Raw genomic sequence first — 23,400 nt, forward strand, 5'->3', positions numbered from 1 at the left:
ACTCATCCAGATGACAGGAACAGGTGCACTATTAATTATGCTTTGAAATATATCTCCTCTGTGCTCCACTTCCCTTCCCCTTATCATTGCGCGCTTCCAGCAAATGCTCCACCAAGTTGCACTCCCTAACCCTAAACTCCTCTTCTACTTTCTTTACCTCCCTCTCATTTGTTGCTGATTTCCTCCAAACATTTTTATTCCCGCCATCTAATATTTGCATCCTACTATTTTAGTCTTGCTATGTTGAGATTACAACTTAATTGTGTCATTATCTCAAGATATCAAACACGATCATGCCCTAACTATCTCATTATCTCAGCACAGCAACTTCCCCAGTTTGTAGCGCTTATGTTCACTATCCCGAGATAACAATTGAATTACATCGTTATCTCAAGGTATCAAACGTTGTTTTCTCACGAGCACGACTTAAATATCTCATTATTTTGAGATAACAAAGCCTTGTTTTTCCCTCCTTTTTCGGAGATCCAGCCGCTTCACCCCACTGATGTTGTTTAAGAGTCTATCCAAATCGGCTTAGCCTGATGAAAGCAGCACTGTCAGAGGGAGAGACCAGAGTAGATTAAATTTTAGAAAATAAATAAGAGAGAATTAACTCCATGGTGGAAATAAGCCCACTTGGATAGAGCCCTCAGTAACATAATGTTGGATCACAGCAAAGTACAAATCCCAACATAATGAGTTATTTAGGTTATGATAGTGAGACGTACATATGTAGGACAAATTAAATTGGTGTAAGGGTTTGAGTTTCAGTGCTTCTTGTCATAGATCCTCCAATTCAATCTACATTTGTTCTCTACTTATTTCTCCAGGTTTTCAATTAATTTTTAATCTATCTGCAGGAAATGAGTATCTCCACTCAAGTACTGTACTGTATTAGTTCACCCATTTGTATATCACTTTTTCTTTTTCACAGTTTCTGGGTGTTATGTTTAATTTGTTAAGAAAACTTATCAAATATCAAAATATCTATCCACAAACTCTTAAGCAAATCCTGCAGTATAATACAAATCTCATTTGTCTTGTTTTGTGCGCAGTACTAAGATGAAACTTATCTTTGCTCTCTACAGACTCAGACAAAAACATAATTTTACCTCGCTGAACACAGGAGCTGCGAGTCTTCCACTGCCCCACTTGTTCATTCATTTATTCAACTGTCTATCTGTGTGTAAACGGTTGTCTTACTATAGTTGTATTGTTAAATGCATTCACCTGTGACTTGTGAAGTTTTGGCAAGCTCTAATGAGCTTGAAATTGTGTTAATTTCTGCTCATAAATTTTTAGTATAAGTTGCAAAATCGTAGCACATTCAACTGATTTGTTACAAATTTTGTTTGAATTTTTGTTTATTTTCATGTTTGGGAAGACAGGTTTTTTTTGTAGGAAGAAGACTGATAATATTTATAAATGCATCCAATACCATGATCTTTTTCTACTCATGTCGGTGACATGAAAGGAATAATTCAGTCTTATAATACATGTCATACACGTATCCAGATGGAGAATGTGGAGCAATGATATATTAAATTCAAACCACTCTTTATTCTTCCTCTCAAATTCTCTAATGCAGCACTTTCCCTCTAAATCTAGGATACAGCCCAAAGGCGATTCCTAGGAGACTGGAGAAATTTGTGTGCAAATCTATTGGCTGTGTTGGCAAGGTTTCTTGAATATCTGCAAAGTAAGTTAAATGAAAAATTATAGTAGACATACAGGCTAATAGCCTAAAAACACCAAGCAGTTTGGTAAATTGGCTTACATAAGTGTCTGTTAAGGCATATTTGAGCTTTAATTGGTGGTTCCGAGTCACTTTGCTTCATCTTTAATCCAGCTTTAGTATTCGCCTCTCTCTTTTTACTCAACTGTTGCTGAATCATGACACCAAACAGTCAACTGTGAGCACAGGTTTCGATTCATTAACTGATTAAACTGTTTACTTTGCAAGACAGCACTTTGTTAATTTCAAACTGGCTTGAACACAATTATTCCGCCTTCCAGATACTCTATACTGTGAGACACTGCAAACATTTCCACGTCTCTGGAGGGGTTACAGGTGCCTGAGCACGGCAACTCATATCAAGCAGTTTCTGTTTCCAAGACAGCACAGGCACCTTCTATCATGATTATGTTGTGTGAAGAAGATAAAGCACTTTTGGCTCCCCTGCCTTGGCCTCAATGCAATGCATCCTGGAGATGCAAAGAGCAATTTACCAACATGTGAAATTCACGCATTTCGCCCAGAGGTAAAGCGAAAGGAAGAGAGGAAACAAGCCTGTCGGGACCGCATAGGATTCTATTTCACTGAACATTCACACGCTAGGCCACTAATTGCCTGCGATTGATGGAGAAAAGCGCTAGAGGAAATGTTAAACTTGCAATGCATCATGGGAAGTTGACCTACGTCGATTAAGTCTTGTCTGTGCCTCCTGGCGGTGTTTTTTTTTCCTTGCGTAGGCTGGGGTTATTGGAATATCTGAGGCTTGTGTTGAGATTGTGTAAATGTGAGTGAGTGAATTTCTGCTCCAAACCTTTGTGGCTCTCAGAAAAAAACAGATCCATCAGAGTCAAGCTGAAATCAAAAGATTCAGTTGAAACGGTATCTAAAATAATGACCTGGACTTGTGCCAGGCTGTGTAAAGATTTTTTTGAGCCACTTTTTCAGCTCAAATGTCACAAGCTAAGGGTCATTTTTCAAGGAGGATGAAGGAAAGGGATGTGTGTGTGTGTGAGCAATAGAGAGTTCATGCACCTTGTTGCTACAAATTAGCCCTCCCACTCACCTTGTTAAGTGTGTATTTTTTGAGAAAATACAAGAGAAGGAAGAACACCATCCGCCTTGTTAAGTCTGAGCACATCACCCACGAGGCAGCGGTGGGCAGCTTCTCCAAGTCCTTCAGCTTGTGTGTTTGTGATTCTGAAACTGAGCGCAGTTGATGCAGCAGGAGGGGAAAAATGCAGGTGCTTGTGTTTACTTCCCTCCGGACCTCCCTCCTCCTTGCTTCCTCTCCTCCTACAGCACAGAGGAATGCAGATAAATATTGATCTAGAAAGCGTTCGTGAAAATATAATTTATGGCAACCGGAGGAAATTAAATAGTGTCAAAGCGGAAGAAAATTACTGAGAAAGGGCAGAGTAATCCTTTAATTTAATTAGGTAAATTACAACAAAAAAATCCTTTCTAAATGTGTTTTTTTTTCTTTCTTCTGCCTGCTCTCTCCCTCTTTGCTCTCCCGCACTCCCGCTGGAAGGCTTTCCTGCGGTTGCTAAGCAACAGGGAAACAGTTTTTCTTTGGTTTTCGCCAGCGGGTCCCGGAGGCTGGCAGGGAGAAGAGGGCACAGTGGAAGCACTGTGGAGTCTGCCAGCAGCCGAGTGCATGCCTACAGCTGGGTCGGGTGGCGGAGCAGCCTTCCCGCTGCCCCAGTCACAGCGCCCCTGGGAGGCACCTGAGGGTTACCACGGAGATAGTGATAGCCAGGGCGAGCTCACGAGTCCCACAGCTGTAAACACGAGGGTCACGGCTGGGTCAATGTGACAAAACGGCACAACTTCCAACCATGGCGCCTGGAGAAGAAATCCTTTTCTTTGCACTGATTTTAGAGCCAGAGTCACGAGTTGCATCTAGTTGCATGGAGTTGCATAAAGTTGCACAACTCTCAAACTCTCTAACAAACATTATTTTTTTAACTTACAAAACATATTTGACAGAAAATGATTTCACTAAGGGTTTTTTTTTGACAGGCAGTGAAGTACTGCACAATAGAAATCCTTTTTGCAATAAGTATGCTAATCAAAGCTTCCCTGAAATGGATTCCACTGCTCTTTTATTATGTTGTTCTTTCACTCTCCAGGTGATTGACACATTGTAATCTCGCTAATAAGCACCTCCACTGTCTGTTTCCTTCCCATTGTGTTAGTGTTACAATAAGCCAACTTGGCAGGTGCGCGTGTTTGCCGAGCGCTCGATATAGAAGCGGATCTCGGTTACCTGCTATTATCCTGAAATGCAGGCACTCCACACACTGTGTCCTGTCAGTCTCCACTAGCGTTCCCAGGGGTCAGCAGCCAATCAAACCTCACATTACTCATCCCCTCCCTCCTTTCTAACCAATCATCTGGGCTGTCGCTGGTCATTAGGATGTCTCTTTAGCTGGCTATTGCTTCAGAACTCATTCCCTTGTTGCTATATATTAAAAATGCGCTTAAATTAGACGTTATTATTGAATGATCATCGAGAGTTTGAAGGCATAACAGAGTTGCTGCTTTGAGCATCAAATCAACATAGACTGATTGCCAAATCACCTTAAAATTTTCCTTAAAGTCCTAGTTAAGGTTTCCTTGAAATACAGTCAGTTGCAAAAAACATACTTATTTAAAATGGTTACTTAAAGACTAACTTTTTCTTCTTATCTTGGTCTCATGCTTAAGGAATTGCTTAAATTTTGTTTAACTGTTGCACAAAAGACCTTAGCAACCACAGTAAGGACAAACAAAACGTTAGGTACCTCTTACTCCATCTAACTGGAACATGGCGAGATCATATCCTTGTTGCTGCACTCGTGACCCCTACCAGTTGGTCCTTGCACCTCTTCAGGGTAAGCTGGGAGCTTTTTGGGAAATTATTTGAATCTCTGCATGTTTTTACACCCACTATGTGACGCCTCTAGTACCCATGTGACAACAAGCAGCTGTTGACACTTTGTCTACCACCAAAACTTGGAGACAAAGAGGAAATGATTCCCAGAAGAGAACAAAAAAAGCCACAGGAATAAAATCTGTGTCTGCCAACTGCTGCAAACGAAGCCTCCGTTGTACAAGCCAGCGTTGAACCTTGTAAGCAGCTCTGTTTCCCTTTTTTTCCTCCCCCCACTTTTAAATGTAGAGTTCTAATTAGGCTTGTCAGCGGTGGTCGGTAAAATGTGTAAGTGTGGCATTTAACAGCTGTTGTATGTGTGTTCCCAAGTTTCTGTGTGTGTATAAGTAAGCTCCGGCTGCTGTTTGAGTGACTCAGATGAATATTGCATGGCCACAGAAATGGAGATGGAGTTGTAGCCACAAGGGAATAAGTTGTGTTTCAGTAGGAACACACACTGTACACGCATCAAGCTATGGTGCAATGATGCTGTATGTGAAGATCGAGCTGCTAAATTGATTGATAGGGCTGTCAGCTAAAAGTAGTTCTTTCTCAGCTTTCTTCTGTAGGGCCACTTTGTACGGATGTAGTAAAATATTGATATGCTTAAGTATTGTGGAATTTTGTTTTGTAACACTGTATCATATTCTCAAAAACAATATAGGGACTTTTTTTTTATTTATAAGGTTTACTTGCAACAATTTGTGGCATTCAAGCATTTTGTGTTCTATTTAAAAACTAAATAAACCCCCAAACCACTTTTTTCAGTTTAAAAGCAATATTTATAGGTGTATTTAGGAGTGTCATTGGTTAATTCAGGTATAATTCTTGACATTTGAGTGCAAAGTATGAAAATTCTACATATTGCATTATACACCATTGGCTCTGTTAGCTGTGTCAGCTGGGTTTGTGGTGCTAACATGGTTAACAATGCTAAAGGGGGTTTGAGAGTCAAAATGAAGCTGCCTCTATTACCAAATATGTCAGAAAAATATAGCGGTGAGAAATTTACATCATAATAAAATTTCACGACTTTTTATGAATAGCACTTGAACGACATTTTTTCCCCGAAATATTTACTGGTAAGTTACCAGTTAATGAGTGTTAGGTATCGGCAAATTAACCGAAAAACTGACATCCCTAATTTTTAGCATTAACACAAAGAAAACAGGCCTACGAAACAGGCAGACTCATGAAGAGCAATCTGCTAGCAAAGACAGTTTTCCTGAATATAGATTTTAAAAAATCTTAATGTATCGCCTTGCTTGCAGTATCACAACATATCAAGATAAACTGAATCATAACCCATGTATCAAAACACGTTTCATATCGCCACACTGCTAATACAAAGCACTACACTCATCTGTTGATGTGATAACACAGAACTGTGTATCATTGACCCTTAACTCTCTAGTTTGTTCTTACTTTTTTCAACGATGACCCCAAGATGAGGGCAAACACTCTTTTGAAGAATTGGAATAAAAAAAGTATTTGAAAAACTCAAAGTGCTTGCCTTCGCACCATCCTTCAGCCTGACTTTGCGGTTGAATTAATTTGCCTCATCAAGAGCATAACACAGAGGTAATCATCCTGTTTTTTTAGTGACTTTTGAGAAGGTCAATTGATGCACGATGAGGCAGATAGTTGAGGTCTGCCATGTTCTTCTGCAGGGCACTCTGCACACTGGAGCTCTCTATTTCCGCATATTATGTGTGTCTGAGTCAGGCATTCAGCCAAGGCCGATCGGCTTGAACCGACGCCAAATTCTTTTTCTTCTTTTAGTTTTAGGTCTCTTAGGAATTTAATCGCACCTGACTGAGAGTTCCCATATGATACTAAAAACATACAGGATATAAAATCAAATACAGTAACAAATATACCCTATTTAAATTTTAAAATTATTTGCTCTACAAATGTCAAATTTTGTTCTGTCTTGGCCTCTCAAGCCTTACAGAAATGCTGAGAGACTGTAATCAGAGGAGAAGTGTAATCAGGCTGTAATTGAGCTGACATTTTAATCACTTTGGACTGTATGTCCAAATCTTTCATTAGCTTGACATTTCAAAATGCAAATAACATGCTCTGTGCACAGAGACTGAGAGGAATGCATTACCGCCTTAAAGGAATACTTCACCCCCAAATGACCATTTATGTATCAATGACTCACCCCCTGTTATGTTGAATTTGTGAAGAAAGCTTAATTTTTGGTTATTTGGGGTTGAAGTATTCCTTTAAGCGCATTTCATGAGGCAGACGTTAAAAAAAGGCACCCTGGGGTTAAAATATCAGGGTTGGAGGTGGCAGTGAGTAGTGTGGTCACTTTGGTTCAACCTCAAGCACTCTTTAGAAGGGTAGAAGGTAGATTTATTTTGTCATTTTTCTTAAACATGGTTTAAGAAGAAATGAAAGTTGACCTTAAATCCAGTAGATCAGTAAGTAATTTGACAATCATTTTCTACAAAGAGTTCTAGGATTTTGGTTTTGTTTTCTCTTCCCCACACATCACCAGACAAATACATCCATATTGGACAATTCAGCAAAACCTTGGTTAAGGAAATCAAAAGACTTTGGTTGCGTTTATAAAAAGATAATCACGGAATCTATGTGCTATAAGTCTGATAGCCAATATTTTGGAGGTTCTGGTGCAGACAGCAGATATCCTTGTTAAGACCTTCTTTTCTGTGCACCTGTGTTTCTGCTGATCTATGGATATCTGCAAATGAATGCAGAATAACAAAACAAAGTTGATAAAATGCAAACTTTTGTAACTCAATAGCTAGAGAGTTCTGAAATTGCATTTCATCCATTGCTTTCCACCTCTTTTGGCCTTTATCCCTGCCACTCATCTGTGATTGGTCAGTACTCATTGAACTACAAATGGACAACAAACAGAAAGCAGAATGTTTCCAATACCCAAATCTTGTTCTGCATGCCTACACATTATGCATACATTTGCAGATATATTTTTATAGAGATCAATAAAAAGGCAAATGTTAAATGCGGTATGTAGGGTACATTATTTTTTCACATTGGCATGGAACACTGAACGTTAGAGTCAATGTAGTCATACTATTTGTGCAGCACATAATATGCATTTCAGATTTTAAAACATCTTACGAAACAGAGTCCTCTTTTTTACTTGTTATTGAGTAGCAACCTCTGAGGCTAAAAAATGAAGGAAATGCAGAAGAGTCAAAACACTGCAGTTCATCTAATGGCCACTTTACGCTGACTCCAAAATAGTTCTTTTCAATAGATACCCATTTTAAAATGGCCAACTTTACACCAGAAATACATGTTGAGAGCCTGGTACAAAAATCAGCAAGTCAGTCAAGTTTAATATTCATGTAAAGGGGTGATTTATTTTTTTTTCATAACTCCATAACCCATATACATTTTATTAAGGCCCAAAGTTATGCAAGTTTAAGGGCAAGGCCACTTGAGAAACAGGCTGTCTGCTAGATTTGGCTACAGTCTGTGAGTCAGATCCACCCCACACTACTCCATAAAAACAAACTCTCATCCATGGTCACTTGCCATACTTGAAACGGCAGGTTGACGTCACAAAAGCTACATCTGTTATTCATACAGTCCATGATTGAAACCTGTAACCATTGAATTTGAGCGTCATGCTGCATATTAAATTCACTCCTCTCTTTTCTTTTTCTCCATGCAGTCAATCAGAGAAGTGACCGGCTATGTGTTGGTGGCTCTTAACCAGTTCGACCAACTGCCGCTGGAGAACCTGCGGATCATCCGAGGGACCAAACTGTATGAGGGACGCTACTCTCTGGCCATCTTCCTCAACTACAGGCAGGACGGGTACTACGGCCTGAGGCAGCTGGGCCTGCGAAACCTCACAGGTCAGAATGAATGCACGAGTGCTGGCATATCTAATGCTGCATTACAATGTGACACTGTAAAGCTTGCACTTTTTTCCTTTCACTTCCTCTTAGCAGGTAAATTAAGCAGATAAATTAGAATAAAAGAGTTTTTTGATGCATCAAAACTCCCATAGTAGATAATTTATGGCAACTTTTTATATATTAGGAATCCATTTGTAGCACCCTGCAAAACATATTGCTATTCCTGCACAAAAATGCTTGTGTTTGACTTGTTTTTACACCCACATACAGCTTTAATAGAGCCTTTTTAATTAAGTCACAAAATTGGAACTCAACTTTTGAAGGAACGTATCTGCCACCCCAGCAAATTAATCTTCTGTGTTGCTATATAGAAGGATCAAATGTCTGTGAAAAGTCCTGTTTTCTCATTAATTACATTTTTGTTTACACAGTGAAAGAGAGGCGTCTTTTACAGAGTTAGTTTTTGGAAGTGGTTGCATTATGTTTTATTTATCAGCTGCTCTTTTTGTTGTTGTCATGTCAGAGGGCATAAGTGGATTACATTCGTAAAGGGTAGCTTTTGTCTGCGTTAATGCTATCTTGGTATCAGACCTTTGAGTTCTGACCTCAGCATCAGTTAATCTTTGCCATTTTGGTGTTACCCCGTGGTGAAGTGACCTTCCAAGTCCAGTAAGAATAAAAGCAGCAAACGCTAGTTTCTGTTACTGTAAATTCAACGTTTAAAGTACCTGCTTCGCCGCCTTCCTTGCTGAATCATACCTCCTCTCACTGCTGCCTCCAAACAGCCAATTTCCTCATTAGCTGTATAAATCATACATCTAATTCTCACAGTTTGAGCTGCTAAAAGGTTTTCAGGAGTCAGATGTTTCCGTTTTTTGTCCCCATTTTGGCGGTGGCATTACCATCGCTCCGAGAGAAAAACACAAGCCGTCGTAGGAGAAACTCTGGCTGAGGGACAACTGTCAGATACAATCTGAGGAGAAGCTCTGTCAGGGTCACTCTTTTTTTCTTTTACAGCATTTTTTTGCTCTATTTGAGGCCATACTGTCTGGAGTGCCAGGGAAGACGGTAAACAGAGAGAGACTGTGATATAGCAGGAGGTCAGGAAAGTGTTCCAAGAAAAGATGGTGGTGTCGTCACCTCAGGGGATGTACTGAATGTTTTGCAGAAAGGAAAAAGGTATCGGACTTGCAGTTGTCTCAGTCTTCTTGCCATATCCCATCATTTTTCTCATTTGGAAACTTACCACATAGGTTTGTCAACTACTTGTAGACAAGACCAAGAAGGACAAAGTGCCTTTTCAAGTCTCCACATGGCATTTCCTTCTGTCATCTTGTCGGATTTGCTGGATTTATTCATGGCAGGAAAAACAAACAAAAAAAGTGCTGTTCTTCCAGCACGAATGGAGCTAAATCTCTTAGCGCATCTTACAATGGCCAATGGAAAAAATTACATCCAGCATGTACAGTATGTCCTCTAAACTACAGCCAAAGAACAAATGTGCGATAAGCTGCCAGTCCTCCTGACAATTTGTCCTTACCGAGATGTCGGATGTAATTTGTTAGCCTATGATTATTTAAAAATGTTAAAAGATGTAGCACCTTTATGATTAGTTTTGATGTTGAGTGCCAGAGCATGTGATGAGGAAAGGGTAGCAAACTGGGCTGAGTCCCACCGTTGACTAACCACGTGGTATGCACCCTAAACTGCCAAGCCACCAGGATGCCTCTGCTGCATCCCCCTTTTGTTGTATTTTGCCTGAGGCTTCTTCTCTGGCATCGATCTGCCCGCTTTACACTGCTCTCCTGTGGGCATTGCAATTTATCCTACATCCATCCTGCGTTCCTCCTGCAGGCAATTCTGTCTCAAATGTTTCACAGAGGAACCAAATTAATTTGAGTGTAAAACAGAAGTCATGTGTCTCTCAGTCCTTGACCACCCTTTTTAACTTTTTGTGGACTAAAATCAAGCATGATAAAACTCAGGCGTCCACGCAATGGCGAGAAAAAAACGTCTGTTTTTGAGAAAGTCGGACAGCAGAGATTCATCCTGGGCTCTTATGCCATTGACTTTGGCGTAGTGTTTTTGTGATTGATGGTGAGGGATCAAACTGTGATCCATATTAAAGCGCATGACAGATTTAGTGTAATAAGCAGCGTTTTATGGAGTCTGAACACGGTGATAAAGGACTCCTGAGAGTTTTAAGGGCATGCTGACACCTTAAGCTGATAAAGCAGGAGGGTGCCTTCCATTTTGACCACCCTTACAAAGAGAGAGAGGCCTAAGTGGACCTTTATCCCTGTCTGAGTCATGATAGATGCCTCATGGTTTTCTTTTCTGTTTTTTCCCTTCTACTATGGGTGGCTCATGACTTTCTCTGTCATTTCTCTAACTGCTCTAACGAATGCTGTTTTCTGCAAACCAAAGACTGACACTATACTAGAAATAACTTCGACTGAAAGTGTCAAAAACAAAGTATGTGGTGGCCTTATTGGCTTGGTTGTGTCTTGTTTTAGTTTTTCTTTGCTTTTATTTCATGAAAAACAGCTTTCTTCTTGGGTGAAAGTGATGCGTGATCAGTGTCCTTCATAAGCTTCCAGGAATGACACATGAAACAGTTATTGGACACAAGTTTCTGTGCGTTTTTTTTCTGCACTGGTGACAGCTGTGGCCAGTAGCATTATGTTTTGTCCATCTAGTTCATTCTTGTGAACATGAGGGCTCAAACGTCCACTTGGACTCAAGGAAAAACTGATTTGATTCCGGTGGTCAAAGGTCAAGGTCACTGTGGCTTCTTGTTCTGATTCTTGTGAATGCAACATTATCACTAGCAAAATTGCTAGTGATAATTTCCTTAAATTTTGCACAAACATCCACTTAGAGTCAAGCATGAACTGATTAGATTTAGTTGTTCCGTTAAAGGCCACTGAGGCCTTGTGTCTGTCTCATTCTTAGAAGAATAATGCCTTAGGAATTCTTGTAGGAAATTTCTTCAAATCTGGCTCCACGTCCACCTGGAATCAAAGATAAACTTATGTGAATTTGGTGGTCACAGATCAAGATCACTGTGGCTTTACATCCATCTCATTCTTATGACACTACATCTCAAGAATGCCTTGAGGGAATTTTCTCAAGGGGACATTTGGTCAAAGACTGGTGACATTTTTGACCCTTATCCTGAAGCTGTGTAGATTGTATAGTTCGTATGTGCTGCCAGGTTGAAGATGTGTGCGATGCATCCAGATTTCAGAATTTTATTTGCTTCTTTGCAGCAACATACATATTTGAAGCATTGTCTACAGGCATGGCTTCATATGAGTCTGGACTGGTTGGCAGAGGCGTACAACCACAAGACATTATTTCTAGCGTACCTCAGATAAAGAGTAACCAACTGGCTGAAGTCCAGTCAACGTACAATACATCCTGTGAACAGATACAGATGTTTTTCTTTATGAAACTGGAAAGACACAGTGGAGAATATAAGTGAGGTATCTTCAGAAATTCCTTTCTGGGTGCAGAAAGGTAGTCCTTGCATTATTTATGTCCACAATGCATAATCTACATCTCAGAATTTGCCGTATTTTCCTGAAACTTTTGAATACTGTGTTGATCCTCTGCTTCTGTGCTGTGACTCCACCGGTCCCCTGTCTGTCTGGCCACACATCTCCGGTTTCAGCACATCCTCGGGACGGGCTTTCGCCCATATCATCTGATCCCAGTGCACCCCGACGCTGCAATTAAGCCAGATCCAACCATGCATATGGATCAGTGCAGCTCCTCTCGATTCCCTCCACTCCTCTGCCTGGTTGTGAATTCTCCCTTTTAAATAAGCTCAAAATTAGCCTGGCAGATTATTCTCCCTGCCCAACAATGATAAGGAAGCTACTGTGCACATTTGCTTAGATTCATTGTGTGATGAAAAGTACTTATTTGTAATTAATTTTGCAGCCTACCACCATATCTGGAGGGGATGTACGTGCCCGAGTGAGAACATATTCAGCATTCCTCGCTGCACACAATACATTAAACAACAGCTTCACTGCTGCTTTATCCCTCAGTGGATTCACCACACAGTAGGAGTTCACAGAAAGCATGGAATTCAATTTGGCTGGGGAGTCGGTATGCATACAGCTGCACAGTCTAGTATAGTAGCAGGGATATAGAGTAATTTGTGTTCAAGAAACTCCCCTGGTATCGACTTGTTTGGCCTCCCCCCTGTGAAGCACCCACAGCTTCTTGTAAGCCTTAATAACCTATACACAACACATGAACTGTGTGCATACATATAACATGGCTCGCTAGACACTGCAGTGCTAATTACCCCATACCGTGCAGCAGAGGTGATAATATCCACCATAAGACTTCGAGCTGATGAGATGCATGTATGAAATGGTTTTCCCCTTCTTTCTTTGCCTAACTTTTGCTTTGTTTGTGAGGTTTTTTTGTTAATTTTTTTTTCCACCCTGTGAAATTGCCCATTTGGATGGTCGCCAAATGGCTCAGTGTGCCCCAAAGAGAGCTCTGACTCCAACTTCCCATCTGGCAGCAATGCCCCCCTCGCTCGTGTACAGAAAGCAAAGCACAATCTCTGCCATCCCTTTCTCCCCTCCTATAACCTCTCTGCCTCTCTCACCTGTTTTGCTTTCCTTAATGCTCACTGGGACTGTAGCGACACTGCCGTGGTTTCACAACCTGGCAGCGACCCAAACATCCCCTAATTTAAAGCTAATAATTTACCGCTGCTGTCTCGCTAATTGCAGCATTTTCTGCGAGTATTTTGAATGCATTTAGGCCAAATTACCAACAGCAGTTGCTGCTGAGATGAATTGATTAATAGACTTCATTATAATTAACCCCATGCGCATCTTCATTTTAGAGCATGACTATTGATTTAGCAGCTCACGAGCATTTAGAGCAGCTTCTCATTTTCACAGACACTGTGCTCAGCTAAATAAAATAAATGGAGATTTTTCTATGTGTTTAAGGAGATTTGCATATGATGGGCGGGAATAAAAAAAGCTGTTGTGTCAAGGCATATAGTTACTTAAATAGACAATCCAATGTGGTTTTATTTAGCTACACCCATTGTCTCAAGTACATTTTATGGGAATCAGAAAAAAAGTTTATTTCTCGGCTACTTTTTTCTCAAGTGTTAGTTTCAGAAGTGTCATAAAGGCTGTATTTGATCTGTACTGTAAATCCCCTCAGTGGAGAGTATAAAGATCCAGCACATCAAAGATATTATACCCTCTGCTTATTTGAAAAAAGGGCACACACCTAAAAGGAGAATCCTACAGCACTGCAGCTCACATGAAGACAGCTGAGTGATGTTGCCTTTTTATGCATCCATGCTCGCCTCCATTTTCAACTTTTTTCCACCTCACATTCGACTCAAATCGGCACTTAAGACGGATCTGGCCATATTTATATATATTTCCCTGTCAGGTCTAGGAAAAAAACTCCCTGTACAAAAGATTCAGAGAGAAAAAGGAACCATAATAATTGTGTGTGGAATTTGTGTAGAAAAAAATCCTACTTCCAAAGCCTCTTTATTTAACATAAAGCTTGTGGTGTGATCTCCAAAAAGTGGTGTAATTACAGAAAGATCAAATAGAGCCAAAGCGGCTAATGCTAATACCCACTCTCGCTCCGGACTGTTATGAGGAAGAGGGAGAGTAGAGGGATGGGGCCCATTAATAATGAATTCAGTGTCATCATTAAGGCGCCAAATGATTAAAACATATCTCCCAGCTTCAAACGCTGCTTTTCTACCCCAGAAAATGCTGCAGTTGTGGATGTGCGAGGCGAGCTAGCTCTTCAGTCTGCTTGTGAAATAAAGTTTTGCTTTTTTTCTTTCATCTTTACCCCCCTTTTTTGGGTGTGTGGGGGGGTGAAACACCAAAGCAACAGCATTCCTTTTTGAAAACAAAAAAACACTCCAATGTTATGTAATGTAATGCAACTCATAGATCCGCACAGACATTTCTTAGATATGAACTTTGATGCCACAGCAGGTTGGAAATCATCTTTGTTTCACACTTCTGAGTACTCCCAGTTGTGTGCCCAGCCGAAAGAACCGCAATAACCTGCTGCCTGCTGTTGCTCTTTTGAAGAAAAGACAAGATAACACAGCAAGGCATGTCTGGTAAAAAAAAAAAAAAAAGGTGACATTCATTGACATGCAGACACACGATGGGATGCCTTGTCTGACTTCATTGTTTATTTTCTCATCTCTTTATTTCCAATTTCTCTTTTTTTTTACACCCTTTCACCCAGAAGTCATTGTAATGCCGTGCCCGTGCTCAGTTACATCAGTGTTGTGCTGTCAGCACTGCACTGCCGTTGGTGGTTTTTGTTTAAATCCTTTGACGAGAAGACCCAGAGGGCTTGGGGTTTGTCTCCATTAGTGGCTGTGGCATGTCTGGAAGGAGGGCAAAATGATCTCTAATGGAATGGTAATAGTCCCACAGGGCAGTGTGTCTGCTGCCCTGTGCACCATTCTTTGATGCAAGGGTTCACTTCCACTGGCTGACACACGCTGACCCTGGTTAACTGAGCTACCTACACACCTGACACAACCTGCAGTGCACAATAATGGCCCTGACTCCATAATACTGTGTAACATAGTAGATGAAAAGCCTCCCCCTTGGCTGTTCTCTGTACTCCAGCCTCCCAGTCCAGTGTTAAATGTCCAATCATATCTTTAGGGAGTGAGCATGGGGTAGCTGGGAGGTCTACCAGTAATGTCTTATGTAAAGCGAATCAGCGGTTCTAATAACATCGACTTATGTCGATGTGCCAGGACAAGTTTAGTTTGCAGATAGAGGCTTGCCTTTCCATTGTCGCTCACATAACACGTCTACGTCGCTAGTGTGGTGGCTGCAATAGAAATAAGCCTGCTAATGTTTTGAACATCCATCGATATCCTTCTTCAAATGTTAAGAGACAAAGTTGCATAAAATCACTCAACAGAAAGGCAGTCATCTCGCAATTGTATTTTGTTCACATTTTTTGTTCACATTGCTCAAGTTTTGTACAAATCTGTAATGAAAACCCGACTATTATCAGTGTTTGGAAAGCGCTCCCAACATATATTTAATATTACATATTTATGTCACGCTACAGGCGTATTTTCGTGTGGTAAACATCACTCCCAACATACCTCTTTTGATCGTGGGATGCCACAATGCAAGTGTATAATCACACATTGGAGTTGCATGATGCCACCATCGTTTGGTTCTGTGTACATTTTTTAATTTGCAATTATTGCAGAATTTCTATAGTTAGTCGTGATTGATAGCATTTTTTTAATAATGTTTTCAATCTTTTACTTTGCATTTAAAATACTTACAGAGTCCATATTGACAAGGTAAAGCAACTCACCAGATTGTCTTGATTAGGAATCAAATGAAAGAAAACTGTATGGGACTATTATAAAGTGGGCATGTCTATAAAGACGAGACTCATGGGTATCCATTAAACCCATTTTCATTCAGATATCTTGAGGTCAGAGGTCAAGGGACTTCTGTGAAATGACAATATGGTTTTCCCGTTGCCAAAATTTAGCCTAACTGTTACTGAGAAGCTAGCATTGCCTGTTAAATTTAGACCTTAATCGCATTGTGATGAACGCATTTATGCTGACAGCTCTTATATATACCCCTATACACCAAGCCAAGCAGCAGGGATTGTGACGATAACGAAGATAACTCCCAGTCGGATGAATAGTGGCGATGGATAGTGGGGCTGGACGCTCCAACTGTGTCCCTGAAACAGCTCAAAACCTATAATTTCATCGTGTCATGGTCCAAACCAAATCCTCTGAGGTTTACGGTGAGGGACAGGAAGTCAGGATGTGGAAGTTCTGCCTGCAAAGCTTATTTCAGGACAAAAAAAAGTCTCAGCCTAAATGGCATTAAGTGGACAAATGAAGCATTTAATTGCAGTGTTTTGAAACATTCGCTGCTCAATATTTGGCAAATGAATTCATAAATATATCATAATAGTACAAAAGTTAAACAAAAGCAAAACTGTGAAAAAAGAAGTCACTCAAAACGTATACAAAATATTGCCAGGAACTGACTGAAAGTAATAATTACACTGTGAAAGTTGACATTGTCTTTTGTGGAAACAACAATGGACCTCCAGCCTAATCTTGCTCAAACTCCCCAATTCTGAAAGTGGTGGGTGTTAAAGCTGAATGAGTCAGCATTTCCACTTAACAGTCATCCTGATTCCCACCTAATCAAACCAAATAACCATGACTTCATCAAACTTGCTCATTAGAGCTGAATTCATTTTTTGGGAGAATTATTTGTGATTTAAGTCTAGTTTTCCCCTTTTTAAGGGATCTGGACCACAAGCTTTAAGCACCATGTTTGGTGTTAAAGAGAGCAAAACCGCAACTTGTAGAATTGAGGACAAAACCCAATCATGCTCTGATGCAGCGATGGGACAAAATATTGATACAGAAATACATCTCAATACTGCAATATTTTACCCATACACTGGCCCCAGATATCAGTAGTTTGATTGGTACATGAAGGCGCTCTGAATGGATTCACCCACTAATTTGACTTACCAGAGTCAATACTTCATGACTCCTAGGAGAGACGCTTATTGAGATTCAGATTCAGACAACTTTATTGGTCCTGTCAGGGTCAATTTGTTTTTACCTAGCACATATATTATAAGACAGATAAATAGATGAGTAATAAGTAAAAATAAAGAAATGCTGAGGAGTTCAGTTCAATGAAGGAATCTAGAAATAAAACGTTTTATCATCATTAAAATAAATAAAAATGATTAAATTAATTAAAAAAAATTACAGAGAATTTTAAAAATGAATCGCAAAGGGAGTAAAAGATTTCGAAGATTTCTTACAAGCAAGAACAACATAATGATGCCCTAATGGCAACAGAGAAAGTTTGCTTGCAAGAGCATGTCCAGAAGAAGCTAAAATTAACTAACATGTTAACTAACATGTTAACTAACATGCAGCGAAGAAGAAACTCACAGGGGGGGAAATGATGGACAGCGCCCAGGGAAACAAATCAGAGAGGTAACCATCATTTTTGAAGTCCAAAAACAGGGCCCACATTGGCTTTTACAACACAGATGGGACAAAAAAATTTCATGAAGACTATACAATATGCAATGCACTGGTTTTCGTCTTGTTGTAGGGAATGTCATGCAGTGAATCAATACATAGTTCCTCATTTTGGACTTTTTTGGGGGGTTATTCTCTTTTCAGTTACACAGACATTGTAGATGATTGTCTTGCAATGTAAATAGTATTGCAAAATTGCAATAATTGACACTGTCATTATTTTGAACAACACATTGTGATACGTATCAGATTCTCCTGCTAATTTGACTGACCAGAGTCACCAAGTCCTGGGTCCTCATGGTGGCACTTATCAAGTAAATGAGGTTTAAGTGAAGATAAGTTAACTAACTTGTAGTAAAAAAAAAAAACGTCAGGAAGGAAATGGCAGATAGAGCTTAGTTGGACAACAGTGGAAAATAAATCAAAGTATCGTCACTTTTCAAGTCATAAGGCTGGATCCTTTTTGTCTTTAATAACACAGATGGGATAAAATAAATTGTCAGAGACTACTTGTGAAAATAAAGTACACAAAATGCAACAAACATGCATAGCCACCTCATTTCATTATGGATAACTTGTAAATGTATACATAATAATTGATTCTGGCCTTCTTAGGGGTAGTTTTTGCTCTTAAATTACATGGATATGGTGAAAACTCATAGATGTTTGTCATGCAATAAATTGCAGAATTGCTGTGTTGTGGTACAATATTCTTATTGTGGGCAAAATTATCTTATCGTGATTTGCACCCCTACTGTGATGTGTTACAGGACATCACTGGACATCACTTTTCTCTTGTTTAAAGGGTTATAGGTCACTCAACAGATTGGGTAAAGTGGTTGACCACATGGGGTTATGAAACTTCCCTTGGAAAAAAAAAAAAGAAAACCACATAACTGCACTGTCATCAGCTGAAAACAAGGCTGTTTTTGGTTGACAGTCTGATGATGGGAGGTTTTCCTTTGACAGTAATTACATTCAAAGCGCCTGCTTGTTTGTCTCGCCACAAGGCACATGCTACCCTCCTGACATTGCAACATATTTGTATGCTTTGGACTCTCTGGAGAAATGATTGGCGTGCGCTTTGTGTGTGTGCAATTTTCGTCTGCATTCTCTCCCAGGCGTCTCCAAGCTGCTTGACTTTGGTGAGTTTTAATGACATTTTTTGGGGTCCATTATTTTTTTTTAAGTGCCCCGCCTCAGTCCAAGGCACTCTTGAGATGTGTTGCGGAACTTCCACTCCAAACTGCGAATCCATTAGAGTGTCGAGTATAGCCAATCATTAGCACTGATTCACATGTCTGTCCACTGCATCCGTGGAAGGAGTCACAAAGTCAAAGGTAGAGTCTGGAAAAGGAGGGAGTGGAGCTGAACTGACTCACAAACCTCACACTAAATATACTGTAGGAGCAGATGGAGGCAATTTACTGGTCATAGTTGATTTGCTGGCATGTGTGTGCGTGCGTGTGCCCGTGTCGGTGTGTCCCAAATTACCCAAGTGGAGGGATGAGTGCTGCAGCTCTGCGCCAGGAAATGACAAATTGCCCATTTAGCCCATTGTAGGTGTCAATTTTAATGTAGAGGGTTAGCTCTGTTTCTGACACTTCTTAAGCATTTTGCTCCATGAAAATATGTAATGAGTCAGATTTGAATTACAAAATGCATGTCAGACGAGCAGTGTTTGTGTGTATATGCCTGTGCACTGCAGGTGTCCATGCACACACACATTAAGGCTCGAAAGGAAGCTTTTTTCCTTTGGTTTCCTGACTCAAGAGTGGACATTTAATAATAGCCAACAATTCAAGTTATGTGCTCAGCTCCTCAGCAGTTTTACTGTCTTGATGGCTCCCCTATGATCCATTCATAGTGCCCTCTCAATTTTAGTTCGATGTTCTTAGCTCGGGCAATTGTACCAAAACACTATTTCCAGCTCAATAACAGAGCAGACTGTCAGAGTAGGTCCACTGTAAAACAACCTATCACTGCCAATGGAGAAAAACAACCTGGGACAGCAATTCTGGAGTTGTTTGTACTTTGAGACTGTACCTGGCAATTTATTTGATGAGTGAGTTGCTTGACCTCTGGGTCACTGAGACCTATTAAAAGCTCAGTGGGAAACTTCAAAAATACATGACTGGTAAAAGTACTTTTTTGCAGATTTGTGGCTTTTTGAGCTTGACGGAATACTTCACCCCTGAAATAACCATTTGTATATCAGTTTCTCACCCTGTATTACGTTGAATTTGTGAAGAAAACTTTGTTTATCTAACACGCCTCAAGGGTGAATGAAGAATCTGAAAGCAGAGCAATTTCTTGATGAAATAAAGTCCTATGGGGTCCTCATTTAAGAACAGCAAAGTTTATTAACATTCTTTTACAAACTCTCACACAACTCATGCATTATAATCCAGTTATTTTTTTCAGTCATATGCTTCCTTTGTACTTCCTTCAGACAACCCTTTCAGATGGGGAACTTTCTTCTAACCAAACTCCATTGACAATAACAGTAATTTCACCTTGCCGCCGGTCTGTATTTGTGTATCATTGTGATTTAGTGGCGTCAAGTGGTGAGGTTGCAGATTGCAACCAACTGAAACTTCTCCGATTTGCCAAGCGTGTAGAAGAACAATGGTGACTTACACGAATACATGAGGCCCTATCTGGAGCTAATGTTTGGTTTGTCCATTCTGGGCTGCTGTAGAGACAGTATGGCAGACTCCATGGGGGAAGACCTACTTTGTATGTAGATATGAATAGCTCATTCTAATGTGAAAAAAACAATTCTTACATTCAGGCAATTATAAAACATAGGTGTGATTTTTTTTCCATTTGTGGCAATACATGCCTCAAAATGCCAAAATCCCTTCGAAGGGGCTAATTCTGATGTATCAAATTCACATAACAACACAAACAGACTGTCAATCAGGGCAGCGTTAGACCAGCTGCTCTGATGTTCAGTGAGATAAAATTATTGTTTTTGTCTATAGAGTCTGGCTTTGAATGGAGCCAAGATAAGTTTCACTTTCAGTTCAGTTTCTTGTCAGACAGGGCTATCTATTTTTAAAGTACTGAGCAAAAAACAGCGTAGATGAGTTTTACTTTTTAGTTTCCTGCCAGAAAGGGCTGTCTGTTTGGATCAAGGACACCTGAATTATTCTGCACAAGCTGAGCGAGAGTTTGTAAATTGATATTTCGATATAGTTTTGCTGTCATTAAAAGCTGACCCCTATGACCTTGATTAATTAAGAATTTGCTCCATTTTTGGATTCTTCGTTCACTGTAGAGGCATGCAAGAAAGACAAAGTTTTCTACAACATAATGCGGGATGAGTAATTGAGATACAAATCCTCATTAGGGGGATGAAGGATTCCTTTGACTGATTGTCAAAGCTGAACAGAAACAGAAACTTAGGTGCTTGTAAACCAAATTTTGATATTAATTCTCAACAAACTGAATTAGATTCTCTACTAATTCCCCCACCAACACACACCAGCGCTGTTCGTTGATGACCAGCACGGTTCGTTACGGTGATTAGTATTCAGCGGCGCTCCCGTCTCTTTGGCCGGCTCTTTTGTTTGCCCGCGCTGATTGGAGGGCCTCTGGTTAATTTAGATGCAGGGAAGCGGTGACAGAAGAGGGCTTATTAGGGCTGTGAGCCCATTCCGCCTTAAGTGCAGAGTCTCCAGTTCCATTTTCATTTGCCTCCATTATTGAATTTGCTGGCTTCTCATTCGCCCTGATTGCATTTTGTGTCACCTCTAAAAAAAAAAAAAAAAGGCCTCCCCCAGAGGTACTGTGACACTCCGCTGGGAGACTTACATTATGGTAGTGAAGTCTGAAGGTAAAAGTTTAGAGAATACTTTTTCAAACATTTTTTAATTTTAAAGGCTTTATGTTTTATTAGATCTGAACCAAACGTCTCTGAAAGTTTGTCTAATTATGATTGCTGACACGCTTGTGGGTGTATTTTGGTTGACGAGAGGAAAGGAAGTGTTTATGTCTGTGTGTGTGTGTTTATGAGACCAGGAGGGAGTGTGACAGACGGGTGGAGCAAGAGTGGGTGGAGGAAAAGAAGAAGAGTGATGGCAGGGATTCATTTAGCATCCACTGAAGCTTTAGAAGTAAAAAAAAAAAAGAAAAAAAAATCATCTCCGCCTCCACCTTTTAGCTGCCTCCTTCAGCACCTACACAGCTTCCGTAATCTCCTAACGCTAAGCATTTTTCATAAGGATTCATCGCAAAACAATATCATTCGAGACTGCAAAATTTAATCAGGGGCTTTAAAACACAATTATGGTTATCGGGGAGGACACGGCGGCAGCGCTTCTCATCGTGGGGAATGGGGGTGGAGGAGCAGCGGGGAAGATGGAGGGGACCTCCCCCGCACTGTCTGCGCCCTAGCGCTCCTCTCCCATTTGTCACCCAGCACAATATCTCTTTGGCTGGCAGAGCTAATAATGGAGAAGTGGGGAAACGGGACTCTGGAGACCCACCTCCGCTTCGCCGTGAAGATCAGATAAGTTCTCCTCAAGTCAGAGGCCCCGAGCCACTGTGGATTTGCTTGTAAGGATTGTATCATTTATAAAACACAGCGCACCCATTTGACAGCTTTTTAGGTGTGTGAATAATGCAGCTCCTTATAAAATGTGCAACTGCAGGAGCAGGATGTTTCCTCCCTTACGCCATGCTGGAAAGTTCATTTCATTTTGGTCACTCGTACCACCAAACCTCTTTTGCTGATACTTCGATTTTTGTTTTTTTTCCTGTGCCTCGAGGCAAGCGAGTTGCCGTTTTCTGTCTCTATTATCTTGGCGATCCGCAGCCATTTATCTACCAGCGGCTTGTTTGCAGTCTGGAGACTTAACAGTTATTCATGGGATTTGAGAAGTCGTTTTCACTTAAGCAGCTACTTTCTCAACAAGCCTCTGTTTTTTTTTCTTGTTTTTTTCCTCTTTAGAGTAAACATGCTTGAAGGCAATGTACAGTGGAGTGCTTCACAATTACACACAGGGGGTTTCCTAAGGGACTGACTGCTTGTTTTCCAGTCAAGTCATGTGTTTACCTCAAATTGTGGGGTTTCTTAGTCTCACTGTAAATTGGCTGAGGAGAGAAATCCACGACTTTATTTTAATTACGGGTTTGATTTTGTTAAAATGTACCCACACGCATACACACTCGGACTCAAATGCACCCATTGCATGTATCCACCTCTTCTCCTGACTTGGAAGTGGGGGCGTAGCACCAAATTCTGGGTGCAATGCATAAGCAGTCCCTGTGGACCCCCATCCTTCCTCTCTTGATCCAAGTCTCTCATGCACAGTTGGAATGTTTTTTCTTTCTTTCTTTTTCCTTTTTGGGACCCTAAATTTAACTTTTTTGGGGGAAAACATTTATGTTAGTACAGCAGCGAAATTAGTCACTCACTTGGTTTTAGCTACATACAGAGAAAAAACCTCGAGAGGGGGCGGACTAAACCATTTTGCACCTTTAATGCTTGAGATCTTCCATTATTTCTTTTATAAAGTTAAGTCTTTTCAAATTCATCCGATTTCAATTTAGTTATGGCACAGATTACCAAATGTAATCAAAACAAATCAAAATATATAAAATGATTGCAAACAACACCAAACTTTTCATTCCAGGCTTTTTACTGGGCTCCAGCCCAGTGGAGCCCTAGCTAACATGTCCCACATGTCCCCCCGCTATGACGCCCCTGTTCAGAATTCCCAGAAATTGCACTTGTATGCATGTGTCCTTTTTTTCCAGGACATGTCTT

General features: G+C 40.4%; 1 protein-coding gene across 3 annotated transcripts in view; it reads left to right on the top strand.

The window, feature by feature from the left end:
- The window catches only part of LOC121963010 (receptor tyrosine-protein kinase erbB-4), a 312,568-nt gene that overhangs the window by 174,354 nt on the left and 114,814 nt on the right, over window positions 1-23,400 (top strand). For all 3 annotated transcript variants that reach the window (XM_088074549.1, XM_042513368.2, XM_088074550.1), the window contains exon 3: window positions 8,326-8,512. In XM_088074549.1, coding sequence (XP_087930675.1) covers window positions 8,326-8,512 — 187 coding nt within the window. The remainder of the gene's footprint in view (window positions 1-8,325; window positions 8,513-23,400) is intronic.

This window comes from Plectropomus leopardus, chromosome 24, assembly GCF_026936395.1.
Source record: "Plectropomus leopardus strain MGB_pleo_1.0 chromosome 24, ASM2693639v1, whole genome shotgun sequence".
NCBI classification, from domain to species: Eukaryota; Metazoa; Chordata; class Actinopteri; order Perciformes; family Serranidae; genus Plectropomus; species Plectropomus leopardus.